Source organism: Sturnira hondurensis, unplaced genomic scaffold (assembly GCF_014824575.4).
Source record: "Sturnira hondurensis isolate 20B ecotype Veracruz unplaced genomic scaffold, ASM1482457v3 Scaffold0006413, whole genome shotgun sequence".
Taxonomy (NCBI): domain Eukaryota; kingdom Metazoa; phylum Chordata; class Mammalia; order Chiroptera; family Phyllostomidae; genus Sturnira; species Sturnira hondurensis.
In genome coordinates, this window is record NW_028079044.1 from 42,837,936 (window position 1) to 42,860,123 (window position 22,188).

At 39.3% G+C, this 22,188-nt stretch overlaps 1 protein-coding gene and 1 non-coding gene across 2 annotated transcripts in view; both read right to left on the reverse strand.

Moving 5' to 3' along the window:
* Nucleotides 1-1,033: 1,033 nt before the first annotated feature.
* LOC118989025 (small nucleolar RNA SNORA51) lies at nucleotides 1,034-1,163 on the reverse strand. Its single transcript, XR_005066923.1, has one exon. It is a non-coding gene; the product is annotated as a small nucleolar RNA SNORA51 (small nucleolar RNA).
* Nucleotides 1,164-15,364: 14,201 nt separating this feature from the next.
* Nucleotides 15,365-22,188, reverse strand: part of ATAD2 (ATPase family AAA domain containing 2) — a 63,345-nt gene continuing 56,521 nt past the window's right edge. The window contains exons 23-28 of the mRNA XM_037048479.1: nucleotides 21,676-21,798; nucleotides 21,414-21,557; nucleotides 19,515-19,904; nucleotides 18,232-18,365; nucleotides 17,212-17,340; nucleotides 15,365-16,444 (exon numbers count right to left, since the gene is read on the reverse strand). Coding sequence (XP_036904374.1) covers nucleotides 16,400-16,444; nucleotides 17,212-17,340; nucleotides 18,232-18,365; nucleotides 19,515-19,904; nucleotides 21,414-21,557; nucleotides 21,676-21,798 — 965 coding nt within the window. The 3' untranslated portion in view covers nucleotides 15,365-16,399. The remainder of the gene's footprint in view (nucleotides 16,445-17,211; nucleotides 17,341-18,231; nucleotides 18,366-19,514; nucleotides 19,905-21,413; nucleotides 21,558-21,675; nucleotides 21,799-22,188) is intronic.

Here is a 22,188-nt window from a genome sequence, read left to right on the forward strand (position 1 = left end):
AATGTGTCTTTTTTTTTTCAGACAGAGGGGAAGGGAGGGAGAAAGAGAGGAAGAGAAATATTCATGTGTGGGTGCCTCTTGTGCGCCCCCTACTGGGGACCTGCCCACAACCCAGGTTTGTGCCCTGACTGGATATTGAACCGGGGACCCTTTGGTTCTCAGGTTGGTGCTCAATCCTCTGAGCCACACTAGTCAGGGCCCAGTGTGTCTTTTTTTGAACTAAAATCTTACCATACAAATAAGCCTAGGGAACTACCCAAGGACAAAGCAATACCAGAGTGAGACAATACAATGCTTCACTGTTTCAAAGTCTTAGCAGAGCAGTCTAGTGTTCTAAAATGTTAACGTGCAATGAAAACGGTCAGGGAACTTGGTTTAAAACGTAGAATCTCAGACCCTGCTCCCAGGAGAATCTAATTCAGTAGGTTTGGGATAAGGGGGTGAATCTGAATTTGACAAACAGCTGCTGACGCTTTTGTGAGTGACCTGTAGACTTTACTTTCATGCTGCTTCTCAGAGGGAACGCATTGCATTAGCCAGGCTAGTGTGCCCAGGATTTGAAAACATGCACTGGTGTTGAAGTCGGCTAGTCCTCTGTCCAAGTCCCAGATTCTACCCATCTGCAGCTGTTGTCGCCTAACAAGCCTACCAAAACTTAAGTGTCTTAAAAGCCTAAGCTATTATTTAGCTCAGAAGTCTGTGGGTCAGCGGGGTTGGGTCTGCTGATCTGGTCCAGGTGTGGCTGATCTTGGCTGAAATCACCCAGGCACCTGTGTTTAGCAAGGAGCTTGTCTGGGGGCTGCCTGATCCAGGAGTGTCCTTCACATGCCTGGTAGTTGACCAAGGGCTTGCTCATCTAGGGTGGCCTCAGTCACATCTCCAGTGGTTGGCTGTTGATCACAGGGTGACTGGGCCATATGTTTCTCATCTTCCAGTAAACAGCCTAGACTCCTTCACATGCACAGGGTCCTAATAAATGAAGAAGCAGCATTTTATTTATTTTGTTTGTTTATTTATTTTTCCTTTCTCAACTCCGTGTTCCCCCAGTCACAATGCGGACCAGGCAAGGGGCTTGGGCTGAGGTGTATACAGGTTGGGTTTATTTTGCCTCTTTCTGTACAGTTGGTGTCAGCACACTGCCTGTGGTTAAGCACCAGGAGGCTAAGCAGCAGCATAGGCCTAGGCTCAGAATTGACACACTGTCATTTCTGCCACATTCTCCTGGCCAAAGCAAGTCACAGGACCAGCTCAAATGCCACCTCTTGATGGAGCAGCACGAAGTCGCGCTGAGAAGGATGAGGATACAGGAAGGGCACAGGGATGGGACCATTTTTATAACTGATTTACCACAATAGCTATATGACTAAAGGCACGCTTTTGACTTAACCCATTTTTACACATCTGTAAAATAAGGGTAATTGTTGTGCCCTATCCCAAGGGGTTGATAGTTCATGCAAAGGGCCTCGCTTATCTTAATTTCTAGGAAAATATTAGCCATGATGATGCTGATCCTGCCCTCTAGGGTCTTTCCAGCCTGGAAATCTTATGCATTTGCATGGGAGACAGAATAGGCTGTTTTTTTTTTGTGGCCCATCAGGGCAGGACTTTGGCCTTGATTTACTCTCTTGATTTCACGATATTTCAGTTAACCCTCTTCTGGTTGTGATACAGGAATCCACTCAAGTTAGCTCAATTACAGAAACCAAAGCTACTGCTTGTCCCTGTAGGTCCACTCCATCATTTCCTTCCTTGACTCTGCTCTAGAACCTGGCCCAGTCAAGTAACCTTAGCTCAGGAGTCCAATATGATGTTCAGCTCTGTTTGTTAGAGCCAAATGGCCTGGTTCTGTGTCCCAATTCCAAAATCTAAAGAAAGAATCTGATTGGTCCAGCACATATTTTCTTATAAGGCCAGGTTATTCCAATCTGCCATGGCAGGAAAAGTGGGCAGTCATGGGGGGAAAGGGCAGCTCTATGTGGGCAGTAGAGGTTGTGAGCAAGGGTGGTTCCTTCAGAACATGGCTGTGAGCTAGCAGACAGTGATTCCCATTTCCTGGATACAAGCAGCCTCCTCTAATTTAAATTATGTTCCCATCAAATAGTTGAAGTACAAATTTCAAGAACCTTATAAAAATCCCCCTGGCTGGTGTAGCTCACTGGATTGAGCGCAGGCCTATGAACCAGAGGATCACGGTTCAATTCCCAGTCAGGGCACATGCCTGGGTTGCAGGCAGGTTCCCTGCAGGCCAACTCCCAGCAGGGGACACACGAAAGGCAACCATACATTGATGTTTCTCTCCCTCTCTCCTTCCCCTCTAAAAATAAATAAATAAAAATAAAATCTTAAAAAAAATCCATCTCCTCACCCTGGGAGGAGGGATCCTCAGGGATCCCTGGAATCCCTACCCTGGCTGGTGTAGCAGAGATCTCCTCACCCTGACTGGTGTAGCTCAGTGGATTGAGCATGAGCCTGTGAAGCAAAGGGTTGCCGGTTCGATTCCCAGTCAGGGCACATGCCTGGGTTTCAGGCCAGGTCCCCAGTACGGGACACATGAGAGGCAACCACAAATTGATGTTTCTCTCCCACTCTTTCTCCTTCCCGTCCCCTCTTTCTAAAAGTAAATAAGTAAAATATTTAAAAAATCCATCTCCTCTCAGAACATCTCTTGATAAAATGAAAGTAGAATGGCTATTTCTCCCACCGCTCCCCCCAACCCTACCACATGCTTTAGCTGTAGCACAGATGTACACAGTAGTTTGCTAGGGCTGCCGTAATCAAGTACCTCTCAGACTGGGTGGCTTAAACAACAGAAATTTATTTTTCGTAGAGTTCCAGAGGCTATAAGTCTGAGATGAAGGTTCTGGCAGGGTTGATTCTTCCTGAGGGCTGTAACAAAAGGCTCTGCTCCAGGTCTCTCTGACTTGTAATACAACTGTCTTCTTCCAGGGTCTTCACATTGTCTGTACTTGGTATATGTCTCTGTTCAAATTCTCCTCTTATATAGGATTAGCATCCACCCTAATGACCCCATTTTAACATAATTACCTCTGCAAAGGCCCTGTCTCCAAATACAGTCACATTCTGAGTCCCTGGGGTTACGTAATATGAATTCTGAGGGAGACCCAATTCAGCTCTAACAACACAAAAAGAGTCAGCCCCTATAAACAATGTAAATGGTGTCTGAGCCTGTTCCCTCCACTGCGACACCACGGAGATTGTCTACAGTTCTGCTTGTCAGAATGCCCTTCCGTCCCTGAGAGCATCCAGGGACAGAACTACTTACTGACTCTGTGTCTGTCATTTATAAATAAGCCTGTTTTAAAGCCCCAAGTCTGTGAAAAAGTAGTCATACTGTGTGCTCCTTGAGGGTTTTTGTTAAATTATGAAGGTATTATTTTTAAATTACATGTAGTCAAATATTTTGTTTACGAACTGTTTAAAGCAGGGATCCTCAACCTCTGGGCTGCCAACTGGTACTGGTCCAGGCCTGTTAGGAACTGGGCCTCACAGCAGATGAGCTTGAATGTAACGTGCTGGAATCATCCTGAAACCAGGACGACCCCCCGCCCAAGCCTGGTCCATAGAAAAATTGTCTTCCATGAAACAAGTTCCTGGAGCAAAACAGCTGGGGACCACTGGTCTAAGGCAATGGTTCTCAACTCTGACTGGACAGTAAAGTTACCTGGTGCTTTAAAAAAAACATCTATGCTGAGCCCCACCTCCAAAGATTCTGATTATTTAGTTTTGGGCGGGACAGAGCACTTTAAAAAAATCTTCCCAAAATGATTTTAAAATGCAGTCCATGTTGAGAACAGCTGGCTTCACACAAAGAATAGGGGAGGCAAACAATCTTAGTAAGCACCTCCACTTGCCTGGCTGTGAGTTAAGTGCTTTGTTATATTTATAATTTCATTTTCAAAACAATCCTATTAGTATTAGTATGACACCCTCCCTTTTATAGACAAGGAAACTGAGGCTCAAAAAGATCGCCTTCCCTAAATCCCACCAGCTGTGGAGCCAGAGGTTTAGGGCCCTGGATAGGTCTGGAGCTTGGTCAGGCCTTTTTCATTGTTTGTAAAGGAATCAACAAAGACATCAATTTTTGGCCCCTTTTAAAAAACATCTCAGTCTTGCCTTCACACTGGTTCTTCCTTCACAGGCTCGATCAACAACCATCAAGTGAATGTATTATCTCTTTGTCAAAACAGACTAAGCTGGTCTGTGGTAACCAACCCAGATACCCCTGGCTTAACATGCAATGGTTTCCCAGTCATCAAGATTTCCTGCAGCTTAGTCTTTCTAGGGCAACTCCCCACCAACTGGTGATTCGGGGATTCAGGCTGCTTCCTCTTTCGGGCTATGTTGTTTGGAATACATTTCTCCTGTGTTGCTTAGGCAGAGGGGAGCGAGATTTCCGCCAGCCATTAAATGCTTGCTTAGAAATGACACACTGCACTTCTGCTTAGAGCTCTTTGATCAGCTCTAGTCACAGGAAATGTGGGGGAGCACAAGGACATTTGGGTGAGCAGCGAAAACCCTGTCTTAACAAAAGACATCTTTTTTGGAGAACATGTTCAACAAGATTAAAACCTACGTTGACTCCACAGGCCCCCTTTCCCACCACACAGTGAAGCCTACCGATGTAGTCCATTCTTCTGTGCTTTGGATGATTAAGACGAACCTAAATTCTTCACTGAGGTATAAGATGACTTGGGTGTGTTGACATGTAACTTTCCCATATTATACATTCCTTGGGGGACAGGGACCGTATCTCATTCTTACTTTTATCCCCTCTCATGCCTTTCATGCAGTTGGGCCGCAATAATAGTATATATGTACATACATACAGAAAGTCAGCAAATTCAGACAAGGAAGAATTGGTTCTTGCCCTCATAACTACAATTAAAATCCCCTAATAACAAGATATTGGTATTGTGACATCATTTCTTTTTTTTTAAATATATTTTATTGATTATACCATTACAGTTGTTCTATTCCCCCCCTTCAATCCCCTCCACCCACACCCTCCCTCCCCCACCATTCTCCCCCCCTTAGTTTATAACCACGTGTCTCAAGTTCTTTGGATTCTATATTTCCCCCACTATTCTCGCCCTCCCCCCTATCTACTTTCTACCTACCATCTATGCTATTTTCTGTGCCTTCTCCCCCCTTCTCCTCCTCCCACCCCCCTGTTTCTAACCCTCCATGTGTTCTTCATTTCTATGGTTCCACTCCTGATTTAGCTGTCCTCTTGGTTTGCTTTTGTTTTAGGTGTGGTTGTTAATAACTGTGTGTTTGCTGTCCTTTCACTGTTCATATTTTTCATCTTCTTTTTCTTATATAAGTCCCTTTAGCATTTCATATAATAAGGGCTTGGTGATGATGAACTCCTTGAACTTGACCTTATCTGAGAAGCACTTTATCTGTCCTTCCATTCTAAATGAAAGTTTTGCTGGATAAAGCAATCTTGGCTGTAGGTCTTTGGATTTCATGACTTGGAATACTTCTTTCCAGCCCCTTCTTGCCTGTAAGGTCTCTTTTGAGAAATCCGCTGACAGTCTGATGGGTACTCCTTTGTAGGTGACTGTCCCCTTATCCCTTGCTGCTTCTAGGATTCTCTCCTTCATTTTGGTCTTGGCTAATGTAATTATGATGTGCCTTGGTGTGTTCCTTCTTGGGTCCAACTTCTTTGGCACTCTCTGAGCTTCCTGGATTTCCTGGAAGTCTATTTCCTTTGCCAGACTGGGGAAGTTCTCCTTTATTATTTGTTCAAATAAGTTTTCCACTCGTGGCTGTTTCTTTCCCCCTTCTGGTACCCCTATAATCCGGATGTTGGAACGTTTAAAGATGTCCTGGAGGTTCCTAAGCCTCTCCTCATTTTTTTGAATTCTCATTTCTTCATTCCTTTCTGGTGGGATGTTTTGTTCTTCCTTCTGGTCCATTGCATTGATTTGAGTCCCAGTTTCCTTTCCATCACTATTGGTTTCCTGTGCATCTCCCTTCATTTCAATTAGTTTAGCCTTCATATGTTCCTCTAATTTGTGACTTTGTTCCTCTAATTTGTGACTATAATCTACCAGTTCTGTGAGCATCCTGATAAATAGTGTCCCGAATTGTGCTTCTGAGAGGCTGGCAATTTCTCAGTCGCTTAGAGTTATTGGCTCTGGGACTTTGAGTTCTTCTTGCGCCATCTTTCGGGTTGTTCGTGCCTGTTCCATTGCAGGATCAGAGCCCTAAAATGTTCACTAGAACAGGGCAACTCAGTCTCTGGGTTGTGAAACGTCATGTGGGGGCGGGGTCAAAGAGGGACAATGGGGCTCTCACTAGTATTGCAGGGCAACTAAGTCGCTGGGTTGTGACGCTGTATGTGGGGGCGGGGTCAAAGAGGGACTATGGCGTCCTGTCCGCCGCCTGCCGCCAGGGCCCTCACCGGTGCCGCAGTTGCTGCTGTCACCGGGCCCACGCGTTTCGTCCCACTGCACGCAAGCAGCCCTCGCCCCCTGGGGCCTGCGTGGTCCGTCTCACTGTGCGCGAATATGCGCCCGCCGTCTGCCCCGCACCCCAACTGGTTCCCGTCTGCCTGCGCACCTGGGTCTGGGGCCCTGTCCTGCCCGACCCTGCTCGCTGCTGGTTCCGCCCCTCTTACCGTCCCCGTTGAACGGTTAGATGTAGTCGGACTTCCCTATAATTCAATTTTCTGTCCTTTGGTTGTGTCTTTGTTTCTCCAAACCTTTGTTGTATTCAAACTTGGTTGTGGGAGAAGGCACAGTGTTTCCACCTATGCCTCCATCTTGGCGGAAGTCCTGTGACATTTCTTAATGTAGTTGAACTTCCATCTCTCATTTAATCGTGAATGTTATAAATGGGAAATATAGAACAATTAGCTTGGACTTCTCATTAATTGACCAATTTGTAAACTACCACCTCCTTACACATTTCTCTCTCTCCTGTGTCATAGCTGGATAAGACGGATACAGCTTAGAGCCAACAGGTGATATAATGCTAGGCTTATATCATGCATATACCCAAACATTAGACAGCTTTTTAAAAAAAGATTTTATTTACTTATCTTTAAAGGGGAAGAGAAGGGGAGAGGGAGAGAATATCAATGTATGGTTGCCTCTCATGCGTCCCCTGTTGGGAACTGGCCTGCAATCCAGGCATATGCCCTGACTGGGAATCAAACCGTGATCCTCAGGTTCACAGGCCCGCGTTCAATCCACTGAGCCACACCAGCCAGGGCTTGTTTAACAGTCTTTTTTGAAAAATACTTGCAAAAGACAGTTGAGGGGCAATATAAAAATATAAGAAATACATAATTTCTCAGCTTATATATAGAGGATAGGTTCTGGTCTATTTTGCACTTAGATATTTCATACTTCATAATTAAAATGAGAATTATAGCTTAAAGCAACTTGTAAATTTTTATGAAATATTTTCATTACCAAAGCAACTTTAAAAAAAGAAAGAGATAAAGCCCTGGCTAGGTAGCTCAGTTGGTTGGAGCATCATCCTGATATGCCAGGGTTGTGGGTTCAATCCCCAGTTTGGGCACAAATAGTAATCAGCCAGTGAATGCATGAATAAGTGGAATAAATCCATGTTTCTCTCTCTCTCTCTCTTTAAAATCAATAAATAAAAAAATTTAAGAAATAGAGACAAGCCCTGACTGGCATGGCTCAGTTGTTTGAGTGTTCTCCCACGAAGCAAAAGGTTGCAGTTAGATTCGTGGTCAGGGCACATGTCTGGAGTGAGGGCCAGTCCCCATTTGGGCACATGTGCAAGAGGCAACTCACTGATGTTTCTCTCCCTCTCTTTCTCCCTCCTTTTCTCTCTTGCTAAAAATAAATAAATATCTAAAAGAGAGAGAGAGAAAAACTCATCCATGGTCCTCATGATCCTACTTCCTGACCACTATTAGAATTTTATTTCCAGATCAGCTATTTTTAGATAAAAGAAAATGTTTAGTAATCTCTGTTTCTTCCTCTACAAGGTTATTTGGTATAAGGTTATTGGAAAAACTGTCATTTTGGATAGATATTTTCATTTAGCTAGTATTTTAGTGACTATATTTCATGCAACAGCTGTGAGGTGAAGGTTCAGAAGAAACCAGGGAATTTATCTGAGTGATGGTGGTAATGTACATTTTTTCCCTAGTGGGGTGGGGAAGAAGACTTAAGAAATATTTAAGGAAGAAGCAGAAAAGAGACATACGATACATATGCTGGGGTCCTAAATATAAACTACGTAAACTGAACGAAGAAATAATTACAACATAAAACTGGGGTAACTTATTTTTCTTCCTAAGTAATTAAAGTAGAAGCCTGTGCTTTTTTTGAGACCCTGATCTTCCTAAATATTCACCACAGTAAATAGCTTTAATTAGGATTCATCACACGTAATCAGCTTCCAAATTATTTCATGAATACATTACCTATTGCAATGAGCCCCTTTACCCCCCAATATTTAAGCCCATTGGAGTCTCACAATGGTCCTTTAAACCAACACTTTAGCTCACATTATCCGCTTGTGCAGGGCACCCGTGTTTGGCACTCTCTGATCCATTAAATGTTGTAGTCCCAGTGTATTTCGGATGTTTAAATCATTTTGGTTTGGCATGGGCTCTGAAGGTAGCAGTTTTCCAAGACCCCTCTCACTGCATGCTAAGTGCTGCTCTCTGACTCCTGGCCAGACTCAGATGTTGGCAGGGCTGGCTGCTGAAATGCAGTGATTTCATTTCCAACCTTTGCATACTAAAACTACACAGCTGAACACGAAGCTTCCAGAGTTTTCCTCTTAAAAACAGAATAGACATAACTGACATAATTTAACATTGCTACAAAGTAATTAAGATGATCTCATTTGAAATTGGAAGAAATTTGAAAATAGGCAGTTACAATAAAATCGATGCTGGTTTGTGAGGTTCAATAGCTGAGAAACCTATAAAAACGCAGTTAATGTTGGGCATTTCACATTTTCCTACTTTTTAAAAAAGTTTTACTTATTGATGAGAGAGAGAGAGAGAGAGAGAGAGAGAGAGAGAGAGAGAACAAGCACCATTTCCCTGTTCCACCCCTTTCCGCATTCATTGGTTGGCCCCTCCATGTGCCCTGACCGGGGATCAAACTCACAACCTTGGCATGTCAGGACAATGCTCCAACTGAGCTACCTGGCCAGGGTGATGTTTTTCTATTTTTATGTTAAAAGGAAGTATCTTAGGTTGGGTTTTCCCTACTGCAGACTCTGAGTCAAGATGTAAGAGCAAGTGGTTATTTGGGAGGGACCGCCAAGAAGTACAAACAGGGAAGTGCAGTTAGACAGGGTGGGGAAGGAGCTCCTCTACAGTTTTACTCTCCTTATCCATTACCATCATTAAGTCAAGTGATATTTATTTAGCATCAACTATGGACCTAGTACTGTAAGTGCTTTACCTAAAATCATAAAACAAACCAATCTTAGTTACTGACATCAAAAAGCTTATGATCTTGTGGTGAGACAAAGATTAAATAAATGTAACATATAGTTATAAATTATGAAGTGTCATGTAAGAATATTGGAATTGAATGAGATTAAAATAGAAAATCTATTTTAAAGTTTTAATTCAAAACTTATATCTAACTGAGTGTCAGGAAAACTACTCTAAGATGGTAGTGTTTATGCTGAGAAATGAAGGATAGGAGTTACACACTAGTGGAGAGAAGAGCATTCTAGACAAAAGGGAGGGCATGTGAAAAAGCCCAGAGGTAGCAAAAAGGCGAGGCAGTAGTGGCTGGAGTGTTGTGGGCCAGGGGGAGAGTGAAGCTGAGAGGTAGGCAGAAGGCATAACAAGAATCTGCAATGAGAAGCACTGAGTATGAGCAAGTGATATCAGATCTAAGTTCCTTGAACTAATATTTTAGCTACTAGATGAAGAATGGATGGCAGGGGCAAAAGGAGAAAGTGAGACCAATTGAGAGGTTTGTGCAGTAGCATAGGCACATGGCTATACCAAGTTAAGAGTCAGTGGAGAAAATGGAGAGAATTGAGAGGAGAAATTTTTGATTTCTAATCAGAATTTAGAAATAAATTCTGATTAGAAATTGATTTTGATTTGATTTTTCTAATCAGAATTTGGTCATGGATTGGAAGTTGAGGGAGATGGGAGCTTTAGGGTTCTAGCTTCAGCATTTGGATGGAAGGTAGTTTCATTTCTAAATTAAGAGGAACTCTGGAGGTGAAGCAGGTTTCAGGGAAAGGTCAAAATGTGGTTTATAATTTAGAAAAGTGAGCCCTGGCTGGTGTAGCTCAGTGGTTGAGCGTGGGCCTGCGAACCACACTTCAATTCCCAGTCAGGGCACATGCCTGGGTTGCAGGCCAGTTCCCAGCAGGGGACTCATGAGAGGCAACCACACATTGATGTTTCTGTCCCTCTCTCGTTCCCTTCCCCTCTAAAGATAAATAAATAAAAATCTTAAAAACAATTCTTTAGAAAAGTGATATGTCCTGGAGATACAAATTGGGAGTAGCTGATATACAGGTAGTATTTAAAGCCTTGAGAGCAGAAAACACCACCTGGGGACAAAGTGTAAAGAGGAGCCCAGGACCAAGCTCTGAAGAACATGAAGATTAAGCACATGAACATTAAGGATAAAGAAAGGCAGCTGTAAAAAGGGGGTGGAGTGGGTGGTGAGGAGCCTTGGAATCTGGAGGGGAAAAAAAAATCATACAAGATCTGTCCAGAAAGTATCCATCCACACACTGTGAAAGATACATTTATTGAAGAAGATATAAGATACATTGGACATAGAACAATGACACCTCAGTCCCCTTCAAAGTAGGCACCTTGGGACCTCATGCAGAATTCTGCCAGAGTCTCTTCCACTGTTGCAAACACTCTGCAAAATCCTTTGTTGGAATCACCATCAGCTGCTCTGTTGTATTTTCCTGAATCTCATCGACAGTCTGAAATCTCTTCCCTTTTGAATGTGACTTTAGTTTTGGGAAAAGACAGAAGTCGCAGGGCACCAAATCTAGGCTATGGGGGAGGGGTGGCTAAGTCACCCCGGTGATTTGACATTTTGCCAAAAAACTCTGCAGAGGATGTGATGCATGAGTGGGCACACTGTCATGATGAAGCTGCCAATCACCAGTTGCTCATAGCTGCCGCTGTTTCCATCATATTGCATCTCTCAACCGACAAAGAACATTAAGGTAGTAGTACTCCTTCTTAATTGCTTGGCCTGGAAGGGCATACTCATGATGGACAACACCTTCCCAATCAAAAACGGTTAACATGGTCTTGATCTTGGAAAAAATTGTTTCAAGAAATACATGTGTTCTATCACATGGAATGATGCTGAATGGTAGAGTATGAGTGCACATTTGGTTCAGCAAAATGGCAGTTCTTGGTCCCCTTAGTAAGTGTAGTTGGAAGTATTTTTGCAACCAGCTATGCCCTATTTGAATCATGCCCTTCCGCTTGACCAAACACCAAAACCCAAAACCCAAACCAGGTTAAAAAAAACAAAAAAAAGCAAAAACCATTCTCCTTCCTTTTGCTTTGAAACTTGGGAGCACTTCAAGTTCAAGGTGAGGAATTCCCCTTCACACAAAATCAATTCAGAACCTCTTTCATCTCCTTCCTCATCTTACTCTCACATGACAACTTTCTTCTTATCTCTGGGGGAAGACTCATCTTAAAGGGAAAGTTTTTCTTTCTCACCAGTACTAGTTCTAGACAATACTGACTCCTTCAGTTCTGGAGGCCAGAAGTCCTAAATCAGCATCGCCAGGCCAAAGTCAAAGTGCTGGCTGCTCTCCTCTGTTATTGCTTCTTCCAGATCCTAGTGTCCAGCTGCCAGCATTTTCTTGGCTCATGGCTACATGACGCCATTCTTTGACTTGGTTACATTGCCTTTTCTTCTAAAATCTCATTCTATTTCCATTTCATAGGCTACTATTGTATTTAGGGCCCACACAAATAACCCAAGATAACCAAGATCCTTAATTTAATTACATGTAAAGGACTCTCTCCTTTTTTGTTTTGCCACAGAAGGAAACATTCACAGATTCCAGGGATTAGGATGATGGTATCTTTTGGGTGGCCATTATCCAGACTTTCACAAAAATTATGTGTAAAATATGAACTATAAAGACTATTCTCTTCTGCCTCCTTAGCATCCCACTATTACCTGAAAATCAAGATGTTTCTAACTGTATTGAACTCACTTTTCTCTATGGCTGTCAATATCCCCACCAATCCTCTGGGAGTTTTTCTTCACAACTATGGAATTATCTTTAATGTACACTGTATTAGCAAACAAGGTCTTATTAAAAATGCCTTTGAGGACTTCCTTTTGATTGTCTTCCTGTAGCCTGTCATTGTTCTAGGTCATCCAAGAGAAACTTGCAAGTCCACTTGAACATGCCACCTGTGTGCTCAAGAACTCTGTGTCTTCTTATTTTGCTTTTATTTCCTATAAGCAGCAAGTCCTGAATGAGACGTTTTGAGACCCTAGGCACCAAAAATATTGTCCCCAACTCTTTACATGTCCTGTATGCCTTTGTTGGTGAGGACCGCATTCCATTGTCAATAGTAGATATCTACCCAACAACAGCAGTTTAAACAAGGTAAATTATTTCAGTTTCAAATAAGAAGTCCAGCTATAGTTAAGGGCTTTAACAACACTCTAAAGTTATCATGAACAAGGTTCTTTGTATTTTATGAAAGTGATCATAGGTTCTATTTTTGAGGTCATCTCATGGTCCAAGAGAGGTTCTGAAGTTCCGCCCATTATATATGCATAAAACATGTGTTTTCCACGTTTCCACAGGTAAAAAGGAAGGACAGAAAATGTTCTCGCCGCTCCCCTTCCAAGAGCTTAAGAGTTTTCCTAGAAAGGGTGTGCTTTCTTTTGTGCCTCATCAGCCAGAATGTAGTCACATGGCCACACCTTGCTGCAATATGACAAAAACATAATTTCCCAGCAGGATGCATTGCCCAGGGTTTTTTACAAGAAATGAGAGAATTGATATTAGGGGGCAAACTAGCTCTCATTTCCTTAATGTCCTATTCTAAAGTGAGTTTTCCCTCCCACATTATCCAAATCCTAACAAAATCCTTCATATGGGGCAATCCCAATTGCATTATTTTGTGCAAAAAAGTACCGTGGGAGGGGGCAGAGGAGAGTAGTGAAGATGTGAGTCTGAAATGACCACAATACCATAGTAAGTATTTATAGGGATCCCTGAATCAACTAAAAATAAAAAGGCAAAGGGGGAGCATAACTCCCCATTACTTAAGAGTGGGCTGTGCACAGAAATATTCCAAAGTAAAGTAGTACAAAAAGGGAAGGAAAGAGTGATTTTACAATGGAGAGATCTAACAAACACTACCTATGCCACCTGATCAAGGTCAATCAAGTCATAAATCACACTGAGAGTAGGTGGCTTGATATGATCACTTTATTTCTGTGATCTTCCTCCCAAAATTCCAGTGCAATCATAAGAAAAAACAGACTAATTCCAATAAAGAAGAATCTTTCAAATGACTTAACCAGGGGTCCTCAAAACTATTAGGTCATCAAAAAATCCACATCAATTAATGGATTGTCTTTTTGTTGTTGAGTTTTAATAGCCCTTTATAATATTATCTGTAGAAAAAGCACGGAGGTTTTAAATTTTGATTAATTCCTATTTACCTAACTTTCTTTTTGCTGCTAAGTGTTTTTGGTGCCATATTTAAGAAATAATTGCCAAATTCAAAGTCATACAGAGTTGTCCTTGTTTTCCTCTAAAATTTTGTTTTAGCTCCCAAATTAAGGTCTTTGATCCATTTTGCTTTTTGTATACGGTGTGAGGTTGAGGTCCAACCTCACTCTTTTACACATAAATATCTAATTTTTTCAGCACTATTTGTGAAAGAAACTATTCTTTCCCCCCACTGAATGATCTTAAGCACCATGGTTAAAAATCAGTTGATCATAGATATATGTATGGATTTATTGCTGGACTCTCGATTCTATTTCATTGGTCTGGAAGGGCATACTCATGCCGAGGGCATGAGTCAACACATGTTTTATTGATGTAGCTTTATGAAAGTTCTGGAACAGGGAAGGGACTGTGAATACAAGTTTTTCTTCTTTTTCAAGATTGTTCCAGCTATTCAAGGCCCTTTGAAATTCTATCATGAATTTAGGATTGATTTTCCTATTTCTGCAAAAAAGGCCATTGAGATTTTAATAGGTATTTCACTAAACTTGTAGACTTCTTTGGGAAATATTGCTACTTTAACAATAAGTCTTCTAATCTGTGATACAGGATGTCTTTCCATTTGTTTAGGTCTCATTTAATTTCTTTCAGCAATATTTTGTACTCACCAGTGTACAAGTCTTGTACCTCCTTGGTTAAATTTATTTCTAGGTGTTTTATTGCCTTAGATTGCTACTGTAAATAGAATTGCTTTCTCAATTTCCATTTTCTATTGTTATTCATTGCTAATGTTTAGAAATACAACTAACTTTTAGGTATTAATCTTCTATCCTGAAACTTGGCCAAATTCACTAATTAGCTTTAACAGATTTTTTTGTGGATTCTTTACAATTTTCTACATATAAGATCATGTCACCTGTGAACAGTTTTACTTCATTTTGGATGCCTCTTACTTCTTTTTCTTCCCTAATTATTACACTGAGTTTGCTTTTTTTTTTTTAGATTTTATTTATCTTTAGAGAGGAGGGAGAAGGGAGAAAGAAAGGGAAACATCAATGTGTGGTTGCCTCTTGCACGCCCCCGTACTGGGGACCTGGCCCACAACCCAGGCATGTACCCTGACAAGGAATCAAACCTGCAATCCTTTGGTTTGCAGGCTGGCACTCAATATACTGAGGAACACCAGCTGGGGCTGATTCTACTTTTAAGCAAAAAATGAGAATCATTCCAAGCTTGCTATTTCAGTATGGTTTTGAAAATACACAGAAATGTAGACATATTACTTCCCATGTCTATAGACAGTATGTCAAGAAAACAGGAAGCACATTAGTCTTTGTAGCTAAAAGACATACAGCATATAAACAGTCCAATGTAAACAGTATTGTAATTATCTTTAGGATATTTTTAGATGATAAAGAAATGGAAACAAATTTGAGAAGCAATTTTCAGATTTATAATTTATTACAAAAATTATACATACAAAATAAAATCCTACTTATAAAAGATGCATCTGGAATAAATTATAATAAACTTCAATAAAAATAGTGTGTGTGTGTGTGTGTGTGTGTGTACGCGCATGCACGCGAATCCAGGAATACACACATACTCGAATATTTTCAGTGACCAGCATTGCTTTATGCATTACATAGATAGTATCTATTAATTAAGGTATCAGAATTATTGGATCTTAGGCTTTAAACAAAATATCCAGATAAATCAGCAAAAGGCAGCTCAACTTTGAAACTGTCTTAGGATCAGAATCTTTCATATGAAGTCATTATCCCCTATTCCTTTTGAAAGTTTCCAATAGAAGCTTTTTTATAAGTATTAAATGGCTGCTAAAATCAAATGCATAGCGGTGAGTGGTTTTATTCTTTTAAGAAAGAAATGCATTTTTGGTATCATTAATACAAAATTTATAATATTTATATAATTGCATATAAAAGGTATATATAGAATATAACCTAAACACAAATTTAGAATATAAAGTTTTCAAATATAAAAACTCTGTGCTAATTAATAAAAAGCTGTTTAACAAAGTAGTTATTAATATGCTTGTTGTGTACACTTATGAAACTTAAGTAAAAATATTTAAAATATTTATTAACTCAAATTAGAATTATAAAAACGTTTATCTAAAAAGAACTGATTTTGACATTTGAGTAAGGAATTGTGGCACAGCCAGAACGTGTCAAGGGCCCTCTGGCAAATCATGACTTGAACATTGGCTTTTAAGTGAATGGGCAGGGCAACTGAAAAGCACATGGGAGATGGGCACTGAAGAAAACAAAGACAACAAAAAGGCTAGCACATGGTTAAGTTCCAGCCTGATACAATATATTATTATTGAAAAAATAAAGTTAAAAGTGCTTAAAACAAAAAATGTCAATGTCACTAATTACTCTTCAGTGCTATAAAATATTAGCTATCAAGTAACTTCATATTAAGAGTCGGCCACACTTCAACTACTGATATGCCATAGCATTATTATTACTATAGTGCCTTGTTCATTCAAACTCCCAGCATTTTCAGTTATCTCTGTTATTTATATTATACATGTACATAAATATTAACAAGGTTTAAATATTTTATTTAACTATTTTAATCTTTTCCTTAAAAATGCAGGATTTCATCTTGCATCAATTATGTGAACATGACAAAAGTGAACCAAATAAAAAACAGAATACAAAGAATATGTGATACCATGACATCATGATCTGGAACAACTGAAGTTTTCTACCTCTTGTTCCATTTTCTAAATAAAGGGTAGGAAAGAAAAACAGTAAGCTTCAATATGGAAAAGCTAAAGAAACATTACTCTATCACTATGTTTCATTAAACAATCTTAAGAATTTATTACCCATGTATATATATAATAATTAAAACAGAAATTTAGTTCAGAATTTAAGACTATCACATGAACTGAGATCACTGATGAGACTTCATTATTTAAATCCCTTTTAAATGAGTCTGAGATGCAGTCATCTGTTAAATTCAAATAGTTATAACTAAGGTACTGATATACTTACAGGTATTAATATTTTATATTTTATAGGTACTAGTATTATTTATATTATGCTATGTAGGTACCACAGTATACTTTAGTAGGTAGGCTAATTACTATAGATAAAAATACACTAGTAGGTATATAGTTGGTACCAGTAATATTTACATTATACTATATAGGCATTACTAATATATATATTTTTCTTTTTTTCCCTAATATCTGTTTTTAAAAGTTAGTACTCTAATGCCCACTGTAAAGCAGTATTAAGTAAAGACATATAGGTCTATCTTAAAAAGAGGTTAGATACCTTCAATACACACACACAATAAAGATTTTTTGTAGTTTACTAATACTATAGTTTCACTGTTTATAAAAGGAGAAAGGCAAACTAGTGAAGTGCTTGATTTAAAAAAGTACAGAACTCAAAAGCACCTAGAAATAATCTACCATGCACATATGAAATGGTCTTTAAAAATTCTTTTAAAATCAGTCAATACTTGCATAGATTTTTTTACCTGAATAAGTTCTGTTTTGTCATAGTCTCTGCGATGCTGATAAATACACTGGCTGATTACAGCATACAAATTTTCCAACTGAAAAATATTGTATTCTTGACTCTTTTTAACAGCAGTCTTCAAAAGATTCTAAAAGAAAATATGAGTGTTTACATTTGAAAGATAATTTATCTTGAGATATTTTAATTTAGAAGATCTTGAGGATCTTTAGCATATAGACCAGACAGAGGGCAGACCACGTCATCTGATGTGACACGGCAGCCTGGGACAGCGGCTCTGCACTTTAGCTGTAGCTAACTTTATCATTATTCTGTGATCCTGGTCTCTGCCCTGGGTAACCCCCATCCTAAAACTACAGCTGAGGAGGCTGTCAATTTCAATTCTAGCCACAAATCTCTACAGTCAGATAAAAAAATAATCTCAAACTAGATTAATAAGGAAAAAGGCAACATTTTTTGCAGGATATTATATTGCACTATAACCGATTCCATTATGTGGAACAGAAAGAGAAAGAACGTAACTGGTGAACTGCCTTACCACTGTAGGGTTCTTTTTCTTATAAAAAGGATTTTCCATCTGCTTAAGTGTTTTTTTCTTATGACTGAAATGGACTCATTGGATTTCTGTGATTCCTCAAGGCTAGCCCTACCAGGATATGTCATTATCTCATAAAACATGTCATTATGGCTAAGTAAAAAACTAACTAAAATAGTCAGAGGTAATAATCATAAAACAATGTATTGGATCAATAATGCAGACAAGTCTACTAAAACTATAATATCAATGTACTAGCCACCTCCAACCCTTACCTTATGAAAATTATTCTATACCAAACTTATCCTTTATTACAGGATAAGTAATAAAGGATTATAATAAAGGATAATATTAAAGGATTAAAAAATAAAAGATCATTATTTATTACATGCCAAATTGATACAATACACTACTATTACAGTCCTCTTTTGGTGGGTTATGTTACTAATATGCACAATGAAAGCATTACAATTTCAATTTACATACTTTTAATCGCTCGTGGTCCACAACAAGTGAAGGTGTAGGCTGAGAAAGAATCGCCAAAGCCTTTTCAACGCTGATGAGCTGCTGCTGCTCTACTTGGGAACGCCTAGCCCGAGTCATTCGCAGAGTCCACATTTCTAGAATGAATAATTGAGTAACATTATTATTTGGCTCACAGACATTATAATGCCTAATCACTTGGGAGGCCTTCATGGAAGGACTCCAACAAAGAGCAATGGACTCTCACCCCCTGGCTTTGACAAAGCCCGAGTCTCCATGTTCTCTGGGAGAAGCGCTTCCTGGCTCTAATCCCCTTAAGCCTGAATACCTGATGGGGAGGGGTGCAGCTCCTTGCCTTGCTAGAGCGTGTCCCTGGAAAAATCTGGCATCACAAAGACTTCCTGATAAACCTGTGAAATCTGCTCTGCTAAGAGTGCTTTCATTCATATGTTAAGGGTTCGAGCAGGAAACCCTAAAACTCTGTTCCTGACAGACTCTGACTCATACTAAGCCCTCAGAATTCTTTAAAATGTTATCTACTGTCTACTGTTTGATCCTTGCCACCCTGTATTCCTGTGTATTACAACCCAATAAAAGCCCCTGGAGGAGGGAGCTCAACACCTTCTTCCCCTGAGAAACTGGCTACTGCTCACAGCCTTTTTCCTCTGGGAAAATGGCCACTTCTCCTCCCCAAGCAGATCACATCATATCTCAGTCATGATGACTCTCATCCGTGGCGGCTGGGGGACTTTCAAGGAAAGTCGCCCCCACAGTAAATAATCTTGGATTTAACCATGTGAATTGAGGAATGATGGGAGTGAGTAACAGTTTTTCTACACCACTCAGCAAAAGTCATAGGAAACTGCTTATCTTGCTTAATGAGAGGGTATCCTGCTACCTTTAGCAAAAACTATATAGCCAAAGCACTTTGCCGAATGCTTTAGATGATATCCAATCCTCAAAATATCTCATTACCTGCAACTATCTACCACAATTTTGCAGAAGAGAAAACTGAGGCTGATATGTCAAGAACCCTGCCCGAGGCCACAGGTACTAGGTAGTGGACTAGGGGCTCAAATCCAGATTTGTTTGATACCAGCGTGTGCTTTTAACAATAGTGATTTACTAGCATAATCGTTATTCAACAAAGATAATGCTATCTTTCCTAATTCGTTAACACCTGCACTATGAAAGACAAAAAAAAAAAAGGAATAAATTGAGATGGTAGTCACTTAAGAATTCTGACTAAAACATCTTTTAAAATTAGTAAGTTGTTTGAGACTTACCTTTTGCTTCATTTTCATCAGATACATTTATTATTTGAGAGCTTAAAGCATCTCCATTGCAAGAAATCTTATCTTTTTTCAATTCTGTGCATGCTGTAGCCTTCCCAGATTCAAGTTCTTTCTCCATATTACAGGTACTTGAATGATTTTCTAAACCTATTTTGCTTTCAGAGCCATTTTGCTGCATCTCATTTTCTTCCATTGAAGACTCTCCCGTGTTTCCGGTCTCGTTGGGGTCAACGCTTGTATCGTGATTTTCCTCTGTATCACTCTCAATTTTGCCATCTGTGACATTTTGGCTACCATCTTTTGTTTGTGAAATCTTCCTTCGTTTTGTTATGGTACCTAAGTACCACTTTGACTTTTTGCGGATTTTTCTCTTCAACTGAGCTGCAGAGAATTGAAATCAAAAGGATAAAAGAACATTCAATAATTTTCTAAAGTCCAAGTAAGTGGAGGAAAAGTTACTGATATAGAAAAGAATAGAGAGTTTAAGAAACCACCCTAGTTTTGAGTGGTTGGAATATAGAAACAAATATATAGTACTATGAAAAAGTAAAGAAGTAGGTAATGAACTATCATTCTGAGGTGTCTGAATTTTACCTGAAATAATTTTTTCAAGTCTTGAATAATTTTAAAAAGGGCAATGAATGCTCTGCTGCACATATTACTAAGAACACTTTGACAGTAGCTTAAGGAATTAACCAGAGAAGAGGCAAGATTAAACATGGCTTAGAGTTAGTGTCTACCATACAGCAGGAACTCTTCTAAGTCTTTCATGTGCACTGAGAGTCACTGAAATTTCACTTTTAACCTGATCAGGTTTGTTACCATTACCAACATCATTTTACAGATGAAAAAAATAAGGCACACAAAGATTAAACTTTTTAGACAGATACAGTATAATCATATTGCAATATTATATCTGGGAGATTCATCTATATTATTAAATGTAGTTCAAGTTGAATCATTCACATTGCTGAATAATAATCCACATTTTCCCATTCTACTGTAGATGGGCATTTGGGCTGTCCCAAGTGTTGGACTGTTAGGAATATTTGTTCTACAAACATTCTTATATGTGTGTTCAGTGAAGGTAATGTATGCAGTCCTGTTGGGTATATAGCTAGGAATGGATTGTTTTAAGGGAGTCATTTTTTATGTCTTCAATTTCCATATGTATAAACTTGCTTAAAGTTGATTTGACCAAGAACCTTCTGGTAGTGGACATTGATTCTCTTACTGGTTTGCCTTTTCACCCTTTCTTTCCCTGCTGCCTCTTCCCACTTTTATAAAAGTACGGCTTACTCTATCTATGTCAAATAAATGACCCTGGAATAGACAAACCTACAATACAATAAGAGAAAATTCCAACCCCAGTAAAACACATACATACATTTTTTAAATTTCTGTTTAAAAGCACTGGAGATCTAATGAGACATTGTGAAATTATGACAACCAAATCTGGAAAAACAAATGAAAAGCTGAGAGGGTAAGAAACTGAGAGTTTCACATTCATGGGGCTTAAACAGCAAAAAATGGAAGTAAGACCCTGCCAAGGGAGAGGTCTTTGGAAAACCAACAGGTTTTGGATTGGTACCCTGTAAAGTTATACTCTAAGAATAAAGAGGAACAAAAAATGACCAGGATTTTCAAGAAATGAAAATCAGTTTCAAATCAAGTCAATCCACAATTAGATAAAGGTGAATTGGGACTACAAGAGGACATCATTACAACACAGATTTACTTTAAGAATGGAAACTTGTCTCAATATTCACAAAACCAATGTAATTCACTACCTCAATATAAATAAAGAAAAGCAAGGGAGAAAGTAAAGATCATTGGAAGAACATAAAGATTACAATTTCTTAAGTAAAAATGACCCAAGTGTGCACTCACCAGGAGTGCTGCAAGCCACAGGAGTACTGGGTGTCTTTAGCTTTTCATTCTGCTCCGGATCTGATCTTTTATCACCAGCAGGAGTGGAATTTTGCTTTGGCATCACATGGTAATAAGACGGGGCATATTTGGAGGAACTACAACCTTATAAATAGATGTAACATTTCAAATCAAATTTCCAGATTTCAAAATTACCTGAAGAATTAAAAGGGCTTACACTACATCAAAAGCATCTTTTTTTGATGCCAAATTATTTTCCTACCTCTCTTCTTTCTAGATTCCTGAATTTCTTCACAAAGCTTCTCAAAGTCTTCATCAAGTTCTTCTTTAATTATTGCATAGGCAGTATCTCTTAAAGCACAGGCTCTGTGCCTAATGAGACGATCTGAGAAATTAAGTATTTAAAGACTTTTCAACATTTTTGGTTAAGATTATAGCCATCACCATTATTTTTTTAGTTTTACCATGAATAGTAACAGTTATTAAAATTGTGTTATTCTCTTCTTTGTGCTGATTTAGTGTTCTGAACATCTAATTCAATATGGCAGACTAAATCCAAACAATTTTATTGCTACGTTCTATCCAGATCCCTTTGAGGTATCAGGGAAAAAAAATAGAAATCAATAAATAGCAAGACTAAACAACATTAATGACAAAAATAAGCAACCCAGAAAGGAAGGCTATCAGTGTCATTAGTGACCCAGAATGTAAAAGACTTTTGGAAGCACTATAGGGCATGTTACCGCATTGAGAGAGAAACTAAGCAAAGATAATG